Source organism: Paroedura picta, chromosome 4 (assembly GCF_049243985.1).
Source record: "Paroedura picta isolate Pp20150507F chromosome 4, Ppicta_v3.0, whole genome shotgun sequence".
In the NCBI taxonomy this organism is placed as follows: domain Eukaryota; kingdom Metazoa; phylum Chordata; class Lepidosauria; order Squamata; family Gekkonidae; genus Paroedura; species Paroedura picta.
Window position 1 is genome coordinate 76248959 of NC_135372.1, and position 14733 is coordinate 76263691.

Consider the following 14733-nt stretch of genomic DNA (forward strand, 5'->3'; position numbering starts at 1 on the left):
GAGAGTAAGGTTGCACAGGACCAACACCTTTCTCCATAAAACTTGCTGTAAAGATTAGAAAGTGTAGTGTAGTTGACAATGTAGTGTTTTAAGGATCAACATATATATTAAAGAAATGAAAGATTAGAGTCAACTGTAGTTATGAAAACTATACTGTTCCCACTCCAACAAGCAAAGAGGCAAAACTCCAGCATGTAAGCATGCTACCCAAGTCCAGTACAGGTATCTAGTTACCTGATTTTAATTTTCCTCCTTCACATGATACCCACAATATGACACATCATTCACTTTATGAAATATTACTTTACTACTCCCACCCGCAGATTCCTGTCTGCAGATTCCAAGAAGCTAATACTCAAGGAGACAAATGCAGAGATGTTTGTACTATTGTTCCTTATTTCACAGCTGCTGAAGAATGTAACTTGTTATTAAGTGCTAAATTCAGTGTCTGTAGGATCTCAGATATCATTAATTTTATTCAAGTTTCTAGCCTGTATGAGTTGTGAGACTTGCTTGATGCAATCTCAGAAACAAAAAAGAGGTAAGCAGTATTATCAAAAGGCAGTAGTATTTGAGGGGTCTCTTGTCTCAGAACAGAAGAATTAATTTTGAACACATGCTGTATTTGCTTCTTTTATGGATTCAGAAAATGTAATTTCTAGATGCATAATTCACATTATTCTGGTTCAGAGTTTTTCTTTAGTTTTGTTTCAAGTATACATAGTTCTGGATAAATGTCACTTCCCCTTCCTCTGAGCAACTCTCCAAGCACTGGAAATGTATTTTGAGAGGCATGCAAAATAACATGCAGCAACCACTTCACAGAAATTTGTCATCGACAGGTACAATAATATTTAAATAGGTATGCTCTCAGGGTTCCTCAATTCTGGCCTAGTAAATCAAAACCATCCTGCTAGATAAATATTAAGTAGTCCAATCTTAGAAGCCAAGCAGGGTCGGTACTTGGAAGGAAGACCAGCAAGGTTGTGAATTTCCTGCAATCCACAGGGGGTTGGACTAGATGATCTTGGAGGTCCTTCTAACTCTAAGAGTCTAGGGAGGTTCTGCAGAGGAAAGTAATGGCAACCCCCCTCTGCATCCCACTTGTCTTGAAAGCCCATTGGCTGGAGATCCCTGCAACTTGACAGTACATTACATATACAACCACCACCACCTACAAATAACATGACTATCACCTTCTTGGCTGTCAAAACAAGTGCTGATCATTGCTCTATAAAATTCATAAGTTTTGGCTATGCTTTATACCCAATCATCAAGAACAATCAAGTTCTAATGCGAGAGCTCTTTTTCAAAAGTCAGTGTAGCATAATGTATAGAATAGCAGGTTTCAGATCAGAAGACTGAAGTTCATATCTCTGCTCAGCCATAAATTTACTGGTTGGCCTTGGGCTACTACAAGTTTCTTAAGGGACATAAATCATATTATAACAATAGAGGGGATATTATATAATACTGTAAATAAATTCTTAACATAAAGTTGGTAATAATCATAGTCTAAATAAACAGATTTCTAACCTCAATTTTCAAACACTGATTTTTTTTCTTAAATATATAATCTTGAGAACGGGGGGTAGAATTAACCTTAGTAGTTGCCAGATCAGTAATGCTAGTGGCTGTTGATCACATCCACTCATACAAAAGAATGGTGCCATACTTATAGACCTAGGCAAATTACAGGAAAAATCTGTCTAAACATAATTTGTGTTCTTCCCAGTTTACACCCATTAAGTACTAAATGGGAATTTATCACAATGAACAGTCACAATAAATTATACAAGCAAGCAACAGAAGGCTCCAAAATGAAAAAGTCATGGAGTGGGGAGCTTCTGATTGAAGCATTAAAGAACAGCATCTTCACCTACAAATACCTGAAAGAAAAATGAAAGTGGACAGAGCCAAGGTGCTTTCTAAATGCCCTCTCTCATGATTATAACAAAAGAAAATTTGGTTGCATTATAGGGAGGACATGTGTCCCCCTATACAGAGGACACAACACAATCAGCTTGAAATGAACCTAGACCAGCTTTCATTTGTAACCATAAGAACATCAGTGAACCATGGGTGGATCCTGCCACCTTGCAACCAGCCAACCTCAAGGAAGCCCCCCACACCAGCAGACCCTCCTCGTGAGGACCAAGCTACATGCAGGTCTACCTGGCCTGCTAGGCAAACAGAAGACAGTGTGTGATAGGAGCCTTGTGGGTGTCCCACAGCCACATGCCATGCAAGCTCAACTTGCAGGTGTGGGCTTCACCCCATATGATCTGCCCCATGAGCACAATTGCCAGTTGTGACAAAGAATGACAGAATGGCTACAAAAATACAGCTGAAAAGCCAAACCATGGAACATAATGTAAATACAGGGAGTTTGGGTGGGAAGCTGAACAGGCAGAGAAGTTAGGAAACAGGTTGAGCCTGGTGAGCCCCTGCTTTATTTGGGCAACACGGCCTGGCCTCTACACACCTCTGACCATGCCTTCTGGTTCCGGTGGTGCCAGAAGCCATAGCAGACTGAATGAACCTACAAGCCTGCTGGGCCTCTGTCCTCTTTGAGGTCGGAGTCACCTGTGCTGCAACCAGCAGTACCTCATTAATAACAGTGGCCACGTTTGCCTGCAAAGGACAAACAAGTCAGAGCCTTAAGAGCTAATGCAACAAATTGTATTCTCAATCGTGCATGCGCGGTACTTTCGCGCATGCACGGCACTTTCGCACATGCGCGCATGCACAAAAGTGCCGCACGTGTGCGATTTTGGACGTGCAGCACACATGTGTGGCCCAGCCGCGCATGCGTGATGTGCGGCGCGGCCCTGATACCCTCTCCCGCCCTCCCGCAGTAAGAAGCTTCCCGGGCCGCAAGCTTGCGGCCTGGGAAGTTTTTTACTGCGGGGGGGGGGGCGGGGAGAGGGAACTGCGGCCCGGCGCCCTGGCCTTCGCGGCCCGGCACCGGGCCGCGGACCACAGGTTGGGGACCACTGCCTTATCAGACAAGCTGCTGCTTTGTAAATAAGGCTGGAGAAACTTAGCTCTTTAATGTATTACTCCAGCTGGATAAATACTTTGGGACACTTCTGCTTATATGAGATACAGAAGCTAGCTATGTTTCTAGTCTAAGTACTTGATCTTTCCATCTTGGAAACAGTTTTGATTTGTTATGGATTCTGGTCTTGTATTATAGCTGCTGTATGAACAGTCAATAGAAAGAGGGAGAGAAAAAGCAGCTAGCATCTGTCAACTAAATAACTTTTATATACTATAGAAAGTCTCAGAAACATGTGGTATAATCAGGGCTTAAACTTAATTTTTGATGCGTGAGGAAATGGCATGGGCACAAATTTCTATGATCCTAGACAATTTACACATCTGGATCTCTATTAAAAATTAACTACAAAAAAGTTACCTTGGTAAGAAATCAATATGAAAATCCATCCTAATGATGCCCTGCAGGAATCAATTCCGGTACTATTGTTGCGTCCTCAGTGGGTTGATATAATTGAGGAGTTGCCTTATTTTTATATCATTTTGCAGAACCAACAGTAAATCATTGATAGCTCTTTCTTTTCTCTTGGGAGCTCTACTTACTTGGTGAAGTGGGAGAGGTGGCACCTCCTTCTGTCGACGTGGTTGGAGGCTTTGTGTCTGGCACTGGCAGAGGCACAGGCCTGGCCATTGGTGGCGGAGGTGGTGGTGGCAACATTGGGGTAGGAAGGAATGGATTGTGCACCTTGCCTTGGCTGCTACCATTGGGCTGCCAAAAACATAAGAAAAACAAACCATTAACTGGTGCTGATTGTTAATTTGGAAATCTTACAATGTCTGCCTGTAATAGCTTGATGCTAAAGAAAAGAAACAATTCTACAGATAAAAATAAGAATTTAACTTAGAAAATTTAAAATCTACCCTTGGTTTTCCATTTTGTCCAAAGTGAATTGTCACCATGTAAGCCTATTATCTAAAGTATATTTATTCAAATGACAGTTTTAATTTTAATTTCATAGGCTCTCTTTGGTCTCAGAATTGCCCATGGACTGAATTAGAAATGACATGGAGTTTTCAATTAGCTTTCAGACGACTAGTGTCCATGGCTAGTTCTCTATCAAAGCAACAGTTTAGAGAGGGACAATCAGCAGGGTTCATCATGCCTGCTCCTGGCTGGGGATAGCATGATAGGAGGTGACTGACATAGCTTACAATTGCCATTGCTTCTCAGAACTACGAAGTTGCTGCCAAAATCTGAGATGAGCCCAAGACACCATTGTTTGCTTTCTGCCAATGTCAGTATGGGAGGAGGCAATAAGCATAGATGATACATGTTGTCACTCCTAGATTCATCCATCCACCAGCTATTTCTGAGTTCATTTCCTGTGATGCTGTTTGGACCTAGTATGTCAAATGGACCAACTAAGACATATTCTTCAGTCTACTTAGTTACTGGTTGATTTCAAAAAAGGAAACATATCTCAGTTTTTGACAGAGACTGCCTCTCTGTATACGCTCCCCAGAGTTCTGTGGCCATCAAATTCTAACTTGTTGACAATCCCCAACCCTAAAGATGTGAGCCTGGCCTCGACCACAGCCAGGGCCTTTTCAGTCCTGGCTCCAGCTTGGTGGAATGAGCTGCCAGCAGAAAAGACAGCCCTTATGGAATTCTCAAAGTTCCAAAGGGCCTGCAAAATGGTGCTCTTCCACCAGGCTGTACCTCAATTATACATCTGAGCCCCCTCCCTACCCCCACTTTAGGGGCTATTTTTGGATGGGTACCCATTCATTGGGCCAGGCCCTCTGAGATATACTCCAACTTGTTTGTCTGACTTGTTGGCAGGTACAGTATGAAGCAGGATAGCAGAAACAAATGAAAATGGTTTCAGCTTAATTTTTAGAATGTTATCCAGATTTCTATTATTTATTGTATATTATGTTTTATTTTTGTACCCTGCCTTGAGACCAATTCTGGAGAGGGGAGGGTTAGAAATCTCAAAAATAAATAAATAAAGCTTATTTGCCATGCTTGCATATTCCCTCTCATTTATCCCTGCTTTTCTCATGAGTACAGAGTTATCTGTATTGTTTCTGTTTCATGTGAACCACCCTGAGCCTTTGGGGAGGATGGTATATAAATATAATACACAAACAAACAAATAAATACAGTGTTTAAAGCCTTCAATCAAACTCAGTTTTCCCTTAAACTCAGGTACCTAAGCAAATATGAGATTGCCCTTCTTCCTGTTTTGTATCAACTGGTATTCTAAATGCCTTTGCATTTCAATGCCAGGGCAAATAGGACTTGGACTCAAGTTTTCAGTTGCACTTGGACAAAATGTGAGGAGTGTTGACAGATTTTCTTATGCAAAGAGGGACAAAGCACCAGGGTGTTTTAAATAATAGTTTTATTTAGAAGAGAAACAATTTTGTATAGATGAATACGAGTTGTTTTTTGTATTGTGCTTTTCACTGCCTGAAGGAGTCTCAAAGCAACTTAAAATAATCACCTTCCCTTCCTCTCACCACAATAGATGCCTTGTGAGGTAGATGAGGCCGAGAGAGATTCTGACAGGACTCCTCAGTCAGAAAAGCACTATCAGGGCTGTGATTAGCCCGAGGTCAGAAGAAGAAGAGTTGGTTCTTATATGCCACTTTTCCCTACCCGAAGGAGGCTCAAAGCGGCTTACAGTCGCCTTCCCATTCCTCTCCCCACAACAGACACCCTGTGGGGTGGGTGAGGCTGAGAGAGCACTGATATCACTGCCCAGTCAGAACAGCTTTATCAGTGCTGTGGTGAGCCCAAGGTCACCCAGCTGGTTGCATGTGGGGGAGCGCAGATTCGAACCTGGCATGCCAGATTAGAAGTCTGCACTCCTAACCACTACACCAAACTGGCTCTCACCCATCTGGCTGCATGTGGAGAAGTGGGAAATCAAACCTGGTTTGCCAGATTAGACACCACCGCTCTTAACCACTACACAATGCTAGAGAGGAAAGAGAGTCCTGCCTAACTATATAACTGTTGTCCTGTATTCATTCTGTTGTGGAAATAAGCAGGGAGAAAGTGTGCTCAAAGGAGCAGGACATCTCAAATTGAGTCAATCAGGATGCTGGAGATTATTTGAAAAATATCATGAAGTCTCTATTATAAGTATGCTAAGTACACATCTTTTCTGATACCCCCTGTATGATATGCCTTATATGTTCTTGAATAATGAAAACTATCGATCTTGCATATTCAAACCCCCATTCTCAAGATTTAGTGAGCAAAGTCCTTGAGGTTCACCTTCTTCTGTAATGACTTCTGGGATTAATCTTAGAAAACCCACCTGCATCCTACTGTTCTCTTCCCTGGAGGCAGGTCTGTGAATGTCCACATTTGGTCATCAATCAGAACTCCAGTTGCCTTTTCTGCAGTCTTCTTCCACTCTTTTACATAGTTGTTAGCAACTTCTCTGTCTTTCCATGTGGAAGGTTTTGTGACAGCCCCTGATTTAGTTGGATATGAGAGTTTTCCTGGTAGTACTCCTTTATTTGCTTGAGCTAATATTCTGACTTTTAGCTTCTACATCACCTTCCAGTTCTTGGAGTTCTGCTGGTGCTTCATCTGTAAAGTTCATTACACTGCTTCTGGCTGAAGCTAGGTCTTGTCCCTTTAGTTTGAATGCACTGGGTACAGACTGTTTCAGTATTGCATTTCATTATCTGTATGTCTTTGATCATATTCTGACTCTCTAGTTGGGCTATAGCATTGTTATCTCTATGCCCAAGATATCTGTGCTATAGCCAGGAACATTTGTTTTGCCTGCAAAATTTAGTTAAGTTTGCATTTTCCATACATATGTCTAAATCATACAAAGTATCTGCACTGTTCCAGTTGAAATCAATTCCACTCTTCACTTGATGAAACATATTTCTCCAAATAATGTTACCATCCCACTTTTAGCAAGTATTCTTAGTAATGTGGTTGTTTGCACATATAAGTAATTTTTAATGAGAACCTTTCTAATTTGGCCATCTGGAAGCTTACATTTTACAGTTCCTGAGCCTATTCCTTCTGCAACTACAGACCTTTCATCTGCCACACTCGAGTCTATTTTCTATCTTCATTTAGGATCTCAAAGAAGTCCTTGTGAGAACATGTTTTCTACATCCAATATCTAAACACAATGTCTTACTCTTGGTAGCACCTTGGATTAATATAAGGCACTTCTTTAAGGGTGGTTGTTTACATTTCTCACTTTCTAATCTGTTTTGGGAAAACATCCCTGTGCTTAGAGGCATTGCAGTCTTTTTTAATGCCCTTGTTTTCCGCAAGATGGCATATCACCTTGCCTTTGTTGTTAATGTTTAAAACTGTTTGATATTTACTTCAGTTTTATTATTGTAATCCTCAAATTGTTTATGCCTATATGACTCTTCAAATTCATTGATTACTTCAGTTAGAGCCAGTTTGCTTTTTGCTCCAAATTGAAACATTATTTTCATAAGTCTTTGCCAAATTTATTAAAATTAACGTAACTAGATCCTGGTGTGAGATTTATTTCCCAGTACTTCTGAGCTGTTCATTTAGACTAAGCATTTCATCTAAGTGGTCATGCAAGTTCCCTTTTTCCGGCATTTTAATGCCCAAGAGTCTCTTTTATAAATAGAGTTGGCTTTTCAGAGATGAACTAATATTCTAAATTCTGACATAACTGCTTGTGTTGCCTGCATATGAATCATGCTCAAAACATCTCTGTCAGTCAAATCTATAATCAGGCCTCCTCTTGCCTTCTTATTGTCAGAATCCCAGGTCCTTTGTCTTGGTTCCTGGTTATCTTCCGGTCATGGGTCCCTAATGGTGTGCCAAAGGTGTCCTGTAACTAGGAAGTGACTTCATTCACACTTTCCAGATCAGGGAGTTTTTAATAAGTCTATTCATCAGGTAGTTATGCTGAGCTTTGCAGAACACTTCCCGTTTTCTTTTTCTTTTTCACTTTGCCCATCAAAAACTATCTAGCTTTTGTTTCACACCCTAAATGTGCATACTGAGTCCATGGCAGAATATAAATATGCAAAGAGGCACAAAGCACCAGACTGCTTTATTTAGAAAAGAAATAACTTTGTATAGAAAGAGAAAATCAAGTGAGTCCTGTCTAACTTACTCCTGTTCTGCATTCTTTCTGTCTATCATAGAGACAAGAAGTGTTCTCAAAAGAACAGGACATCTCCAACTGAACCAATCAGTACACTAGGAGAAATTATTTGAAAAATATCAGAGAGTTCCTATTTAAGACAGAATAGTATTAAATACACATCCCCTCCAATGCTCCCTGTAGGGTATTTGTCATATTCCTCTGACTCATGCACAGCACAGAACTTGTATATTTCAACCAAGAGAAAGGGGAACAATTGTGCAAACAAGCTGTGCTGATGTCTGTCATCTGTAGCCAAAATAATGCTGTGGTTGTATGCAGATGATGCATCAACTACTGGATTGGCCCCCAGTGGGTGATATGTCCCCAATAGGGAGAAGGCACTCGCCTCCTGAGAGCCAATTGGGAGGCTTCCCTGCCCTCCTCCTCACCTTCTTCCTCCTTACTGCCACTTCCAGGCAGTAAGCGCAATAAGAGAAGAGCCAGCCACCCTCTGAGTGGGAACCCAAGGCGAGTCTCACTACTCAGGAACAGGCCATCTGACCACCAGAGAATGGGGGTGGTTGGCTGGCTGGTCATGTACTGCTGCAGGTGCAGTGCTGGACCTGGCAGCCCAGCCCTTGTGGCTCGGCTGCTGTTCTCCCAGACTTCCTGGCCACTGTAGAGTGGAGGAGGCTGCCAGCCACATTCTGACATGGGCACAGCACTATCCATGACTGGGTCACTGCACTCCTAGGTCCCCAAGCTACTATGGATGGGAGTGGCTGCTAGCTGCATTCCACCATGGGTGCAGCATTGCCCTGGCAGTCCAGCTTGTTGGCTATGTCCCTGTGTGCTGTGGGAGTGTCCTGCCTGCTGTCCCTTTCAAAGCCCATTTTTAAAACAGGCTTTGATACTAGTAAACAAATAGATGTTTGTTGGTATGTCTGAACTCACCAGTGAGATCAAAGCTAATTTGAAAAGTGCAACCATGTAGTTTCTAAAAGTCCTGAGGTTATTCTCCTTTGAAAAATATCCACTAGGTATCTGATAATTTTTATGAAGAGGGAAAAGTCCAGGGCACATGATCAGAATCTGCCCTTTTGGATTCTTATAAGCGCTGTGAGTAAAATAATCAGATTCTGTTAAACATGGCAGGATCAATGTTTACAATATTCTGCATGTTCTTATACAGGATGGATTATAAAGCATTAAGACTAACTATTCATTTTTAAATGTTGATTTTACATTTCTGCAAAATGTATTTCAAAACCATGTTTGAAATATCCTTGTAATCCATGTTTCCTTCAAGGATTTTTTTTAATGAAACTATTAATTCTGTGTTATCTCTCATATAAGTAATTCCAAGTCTATCAATTGATTTTTAAAATCAGAATGATGCAATTGCAAAATATTAATTTTTGTGATTTTAGGCATCACACCAGTCTACTTTTACTTTCTGGAGTTTCCTTTTAATATTGTGTAGTGTGAATGTTGCCATGTTGTATGACAAAAAGAGTGAATGGCATAATTTATATATGACAACAAGCCATACTTTGCCATTATGGAAATGAATATAGGCACTAGATTTTGGTTTGGTCTTTTTTTTTTTTTTTGCATTTGAGAGCCAGTTTGGTGTTAAGAGTAACAGCCTCTAATCTGGAGAAAAGGGTCTGATCCCCTACTCCTCCACGTGCAGCCAGCTGGGTAACCTTGTGCCAACCACTGTTCTTTCAGAGGTTTCTCAGCCTCACCTATCTCACAGAGTGTCTTTTGTAGAGAGTGGGAGGGTAGGTGACTGTAAGCAACTTTGACTCTTTTCTGGATAGTAAAAAGCAGAGTACAAAAAGCAGCTCTTCTTCTTTTACATTGCTTTTAGTTGAGAAATTATTTATTTAAAACATTTCTAAGCTGCTTTCCACTCAACTTGGGGTCCTCCAGGTGGTGTACAAAGCATTAAAACAAGATTTAAACCACATATATATACATACAAAACAAAATATGAACACATGGACAGGGCGAAGGTCCATACTAATCAGCAAGTGAATGACAAACAAAACAGAAAAGTCTTCAATCGTTGAACTGGGCCTGGACCTGGTGCCATGCATGGTCGCACTAGGGCTCTCGCAGTTTGTAGCCAGTCTCAACCATCAAACAGGCTGCACCCTGGATTTGATTCTTGTTGTGGATCTGAGAGCAGTCAACACGGTGCCATGGTAAGATCACTAAGCCCTAAAGGCCTGACTACATTTTCCCTGCCATCTACTGGAGGTAGAGGGCAGAGACTGTCTGCCTGCAGAAACTTATGGACCCTGAAGGTTTTTTGACCTCTATGTGGGATCCTAAGCCTCCCCAACAACTCATTAAATGATATGGTTGAAGACTGGCACCGCTGGATGTCAGCTGCCATATATGAGATTGCTCCTTGACACCCCCTCCCTTGCTCTCTAAACCAGTTTCTTGGTACACTGATCAGCTATTGGAAAAGAAGCAAGAGCTGAGACGGCTAAATTAAGGCTGGAGGCAAACTTTATAGGACACTTAAAAGAGCATATGGAATGGCAGTGCAAAAGGCGAAACAGAAGTTTTAAGTCACCTAAATTGTTTAGGGTAATTTGGTCCCTTACCACCCTACAAAAAGAACACACAACTGGTAGTCAAGTCAGAGATCAACAGTGAAACTTTTGTGAGCTATTTTGTAGATAAAATCTAGTCACTCCACCATGACCTTCCCTCAGCACTTAATACAACAAATGAACTAGAGGTCCCTTGGTTGCCTCTGAAGGAGTGTTTTGACAGCTTCTGATATCTTGAACAGGTCGATGTCATCTGGTCGCTAGTTTCAATGAAGCCTACCTCTTGTCCTCTTGATCCCGCCTCCTCATGGCACCTTAAAATGGCCAATGAGAAGGTAGGAGGACTGCCCAGGAACCTCCAAGATGGTCTGAGAGGCAGTGGTTCATCCATTGTTGAAGAAATCATTGCTGGATCCCCAATACCCAGCCAGTTACTGCCCCATCTTGCATTTCTGACGAAAGTGACTGAAAGGGCCGCCACAGACCAACTGCTGGCATTTCTGGATGAAGAATCAGTTTTGGATCCATTCCAGTCAGGCTTCTGCCCTGGGCATGGGGTGGAAATGGCTCTGGTTGCTCTGATGGATGATCTCTGATGACAGCTGGACCAAAGCAGGTCAGCACTGTTGGTAGTATTTGACGTGGTAGATCAGAAGCTTCTTGCTCAGCATCTTGTTAACGTAGAGATCTGAGGAACTGCCTTTCACTGGGTAACCTCGTTCCTCTGTGGTTGAGGACAGAGGGTTGCCATCAGGGAGGATCAACCGCTTCCCTGACAACTCCCTTATGGTATTGCACAGGGGGTGGTCCTCTCCCCGGCATTAACATCTTTATGAACCCTCTTGCCCAGCTTGTTTTGGGCTTGGGTACCACCAATATCAAGATGACACCCAGCTCAATCTCCTGATTGGCCAGATGCCCTTCTGAACTCCTTGACCCAGTGCTTGGAGGTGGTATGACTTAAAGCTAGATGACTGAAACTGAACACTTCAAAGACAGAGCACCTCTGATGGGAGAGAAAAGGAACAGACCAGGAAGCGTGCCTTCTCAGACTGGACTGAGTGCAGCTTAAAGCAGCACAGATGGCAGGGAACCTATGAGCGATTTTTATGCCTCCTTAACAATGGAGGCTCAAGTCACAAGATAGCACAGCTGGCAAGAAAAGCTACTAGTGCCCATCTGGCTCTAGAACACCTAGTCACATTGATCCATGAAACAGTCACCTCCAGGCTTGATTATTGTAATTTACTCTACACTACTCCAGAAACTACAGCTGGTGCAGAATGCAGCTGCTCAGGTTCTCACATGAACTCCAAGGAGATCCCATATAAGACTAGTCTTGCAGGAGCTGCATTGGCTCCCAGTCAAATGTGGTACAAGGTTTTGGTACTTACTCTCAAGGCCTTATGTAGCTGGGCCCCACATATCTAAGTGACCATCTTTCTGAATAGGTTCCTCAGAGAGCAATATGTCCAGCAAGTGTCAACTGGCTATAGATCCTTGCCCCCAAAGAAATACATCTGGCCTCAACCACAGCCAGGACTGTTTTAGCCCTGGATGTTGCCAGGTGGAATGAGATCCCCGAACAAATCAGGGCCCTGACAGAGCTTGCTAAGATCTGCAGGGTCTGGAAGATAGAGTTCTTCAGCCAGGCCTTTGGTTGAGGCCAGCCAGGGAAATACCAGGCTTTCTCAACCAGAGTTTTGTGAAACCTTCGGGTTTCTTGAAGGGTTTCCTAAATGGGTGGGAATATATAGATATAATTTGTTAAATATTTAGTGGGTGATAACTATATATAGTCATGGCAATGCCCCCATGGCCAATCATGGCCCTGGAGGGGGTGGGAAGAGGTGGGGTCCCAGGTGGACATGTACACAGCTATGCTTGTCAACCATATTCTGCACAATCATACCACTTATGGTTTTTTTTGAAGCCTGAGGGGGTTTCTCAATGGTAAAATAGTTGAGAAAATCTGTACTAGAACAATAAAATTGGACCTCCCTTCCTCTCCCCACCTCCAACCACCACTACTTAATTACAATACTGATAAGCCAGAACATACTACCATCGGAACTGAGTAGTGACAATTGCCACAAATTTTAAACATTTTTATATTATTACATTGCTGTTGTTTTCTTGTTTTATTACAATGTACTGATTGTAGAAACTGGATTTTTTGTTCACTGGCCTGAGATGGCAACCCTGAGAAGTACAGTACATAAATCAGTCGATCAAATAAATACTACTACTACTACTACTACTACTACTACTACTACTACTACTACTACTACTACTACTACTACTACTATTATTATTATTATTATTACTACTACTTTGATTTCTAGCCCCCCAAGGCTCATGGCGGGTAACAACATATAACAACATATAAAAACCCATAAAACCCCTAATACATAAAAACATCCTACAAAAACAAATACACCGTCCAACCCAACCAACCCGACAATGGCGGCATTCCCAGGGAGGAGTCCAGGGAGCACTGCATATATAGCCCTGAGAGGGGCCTGATCTTACAAGGAAGTGCCGGCCTCAACCATTGAAAAGGAGAGATTCATTTCCCTGGTGAGTGAATTCCATAATATTGGAGCCATAACTGAGAAAGCCCTAGCTTCAGATCATGAGGATATCTGAAACACAAAGGGCACACAAAGATGATCTTTCTTCCTTTCTAATTTCTTCCTTTGTGAAGAGCTGTGATTCATTGTTATAGCCAAACCACAAATTATACTTTCTTGCCTCTAAAACAGGATTGTAAAGCAGGACTGGAACCAAACAGACTATAGCTGGTGATGTAGATGAAATAATAAACTATGATTTGCCACTGAAGTGTAAATGATTGATTTGTAATCTGCATGAGAGGAGAAGAGAAATAAAATCTAAAATTTTCTAAGGCTCATTCATGATACAGATCAACCATGGGTTGTGATTTTGTATGAATTGTGCCAAGCTCATGACTTTAAAAAGGTAGCACTACTCCAGTTTATAAGCTTCTTTGATTTTTTTCTTAGAAATTTCAAGAAAAAGTAATCCGTGCAATTGTTTCGTTAATTATATAGACTTGTATAATTTTAGCTCTTTTTCTGCATCAGTCCTCTGCTTATACTTTCTAGACTGCATAGTCATTTGTTATGTCAGAACCTGTGCATTCTTTCCAGGGAAATGTGTCAATTAAACAAAATAGTAAAACCTGTGTGTTTATGTTTACTACAGCACATTAAGGAAAGGGCTATTTAAGAGTAAAATGATATCTGTTTTATTGACTAGAATAAGCTTTCTCAACCAGGTTGAGAGTTGGGGTTTCTTGATGGCCTTGGAAGGGTTTCCCAAGTAGGTGGAAGTTAATTAACTTTTAATGTATTTTTAAAATGTGTTAAACATTTACTGGGTGATATGACAATATATTATAACTAGTAAAAAAGTCCATTGTATCCAGAAGACAATGGGCGCTAGCAGGCAGGGACCAGAGCGAGGGGCAGGCGAGGGACAGAGCAAGGGACAGGCTACCTGAAAGAGGAGGCGGGTGGCGGCTCCTCGGCGTCTCGTGGTTTTTGGTGGGGAGTCCCAGACGTGGTGCGCTGGGCTGGGGCGGGTCCTCTGCGTTTTGTTGATCTTCTGCGGCTGGGGGGGGTGGGTTCTTTCTGCTGCTTCTCGGAGGCCATGCCCGCGGATCGGGCTGCGCCCGGCCGCGCCCGCGGGGCCGCGCCCAGCCGCGCCCGCGGGCCGCGCCCGCGGGTCGGGCCGCACCCGCGAGCCGCGCCCGCAGATCGGGCCGCGCGGGCGCGGCCTGGCCCTGATTCCCTCTCGGCGGCTGGAGTCTTGCCTCGGCTGGAGTCTCGGCGGCTGGAGGTTCTCGGCGGCTGGAGTCTTGCCGGGGGCTCCCTCAGGGGCCGGCCTGACGCATCAGGCCGGGAGCAACTGCGAGCCGCGCGAATCAGAGGGACCAATCGGCAGGCGCTTCGCGCCTGCCGATTGATCCCTCTGATTGTCTGTCATGAGGAAGGGTCCAATCCGGACCCTTC

At 42.8% G+C, this 14733-nt stretch overlaps 1 protein-coding gene across 13 annotated transcripts in view; it reads right to left on the reverse strand.

Moving 5' to 3' along the window:
- Window positions 1-14733, reverse strand: part of NFIA (nuclear factor I A) — a 592830-nt gene that overhangs the window by 50083 nt on the left and 528014 nt on the right. For all 13 annotated transcript variants that reach the window (XM_077333540.1, XM_077333532.1, XM_077333538.1 and 10 more), the window contains one exon: window positions 3604-3769. In XM_077333540.1, coding sequence (XP_077189655.1) covers window positions 3604-3769 — 166 coding nt within the window. The remainder of the gene's footprint in view (window positions 1-3603; window positions 3770-14733) is intronic.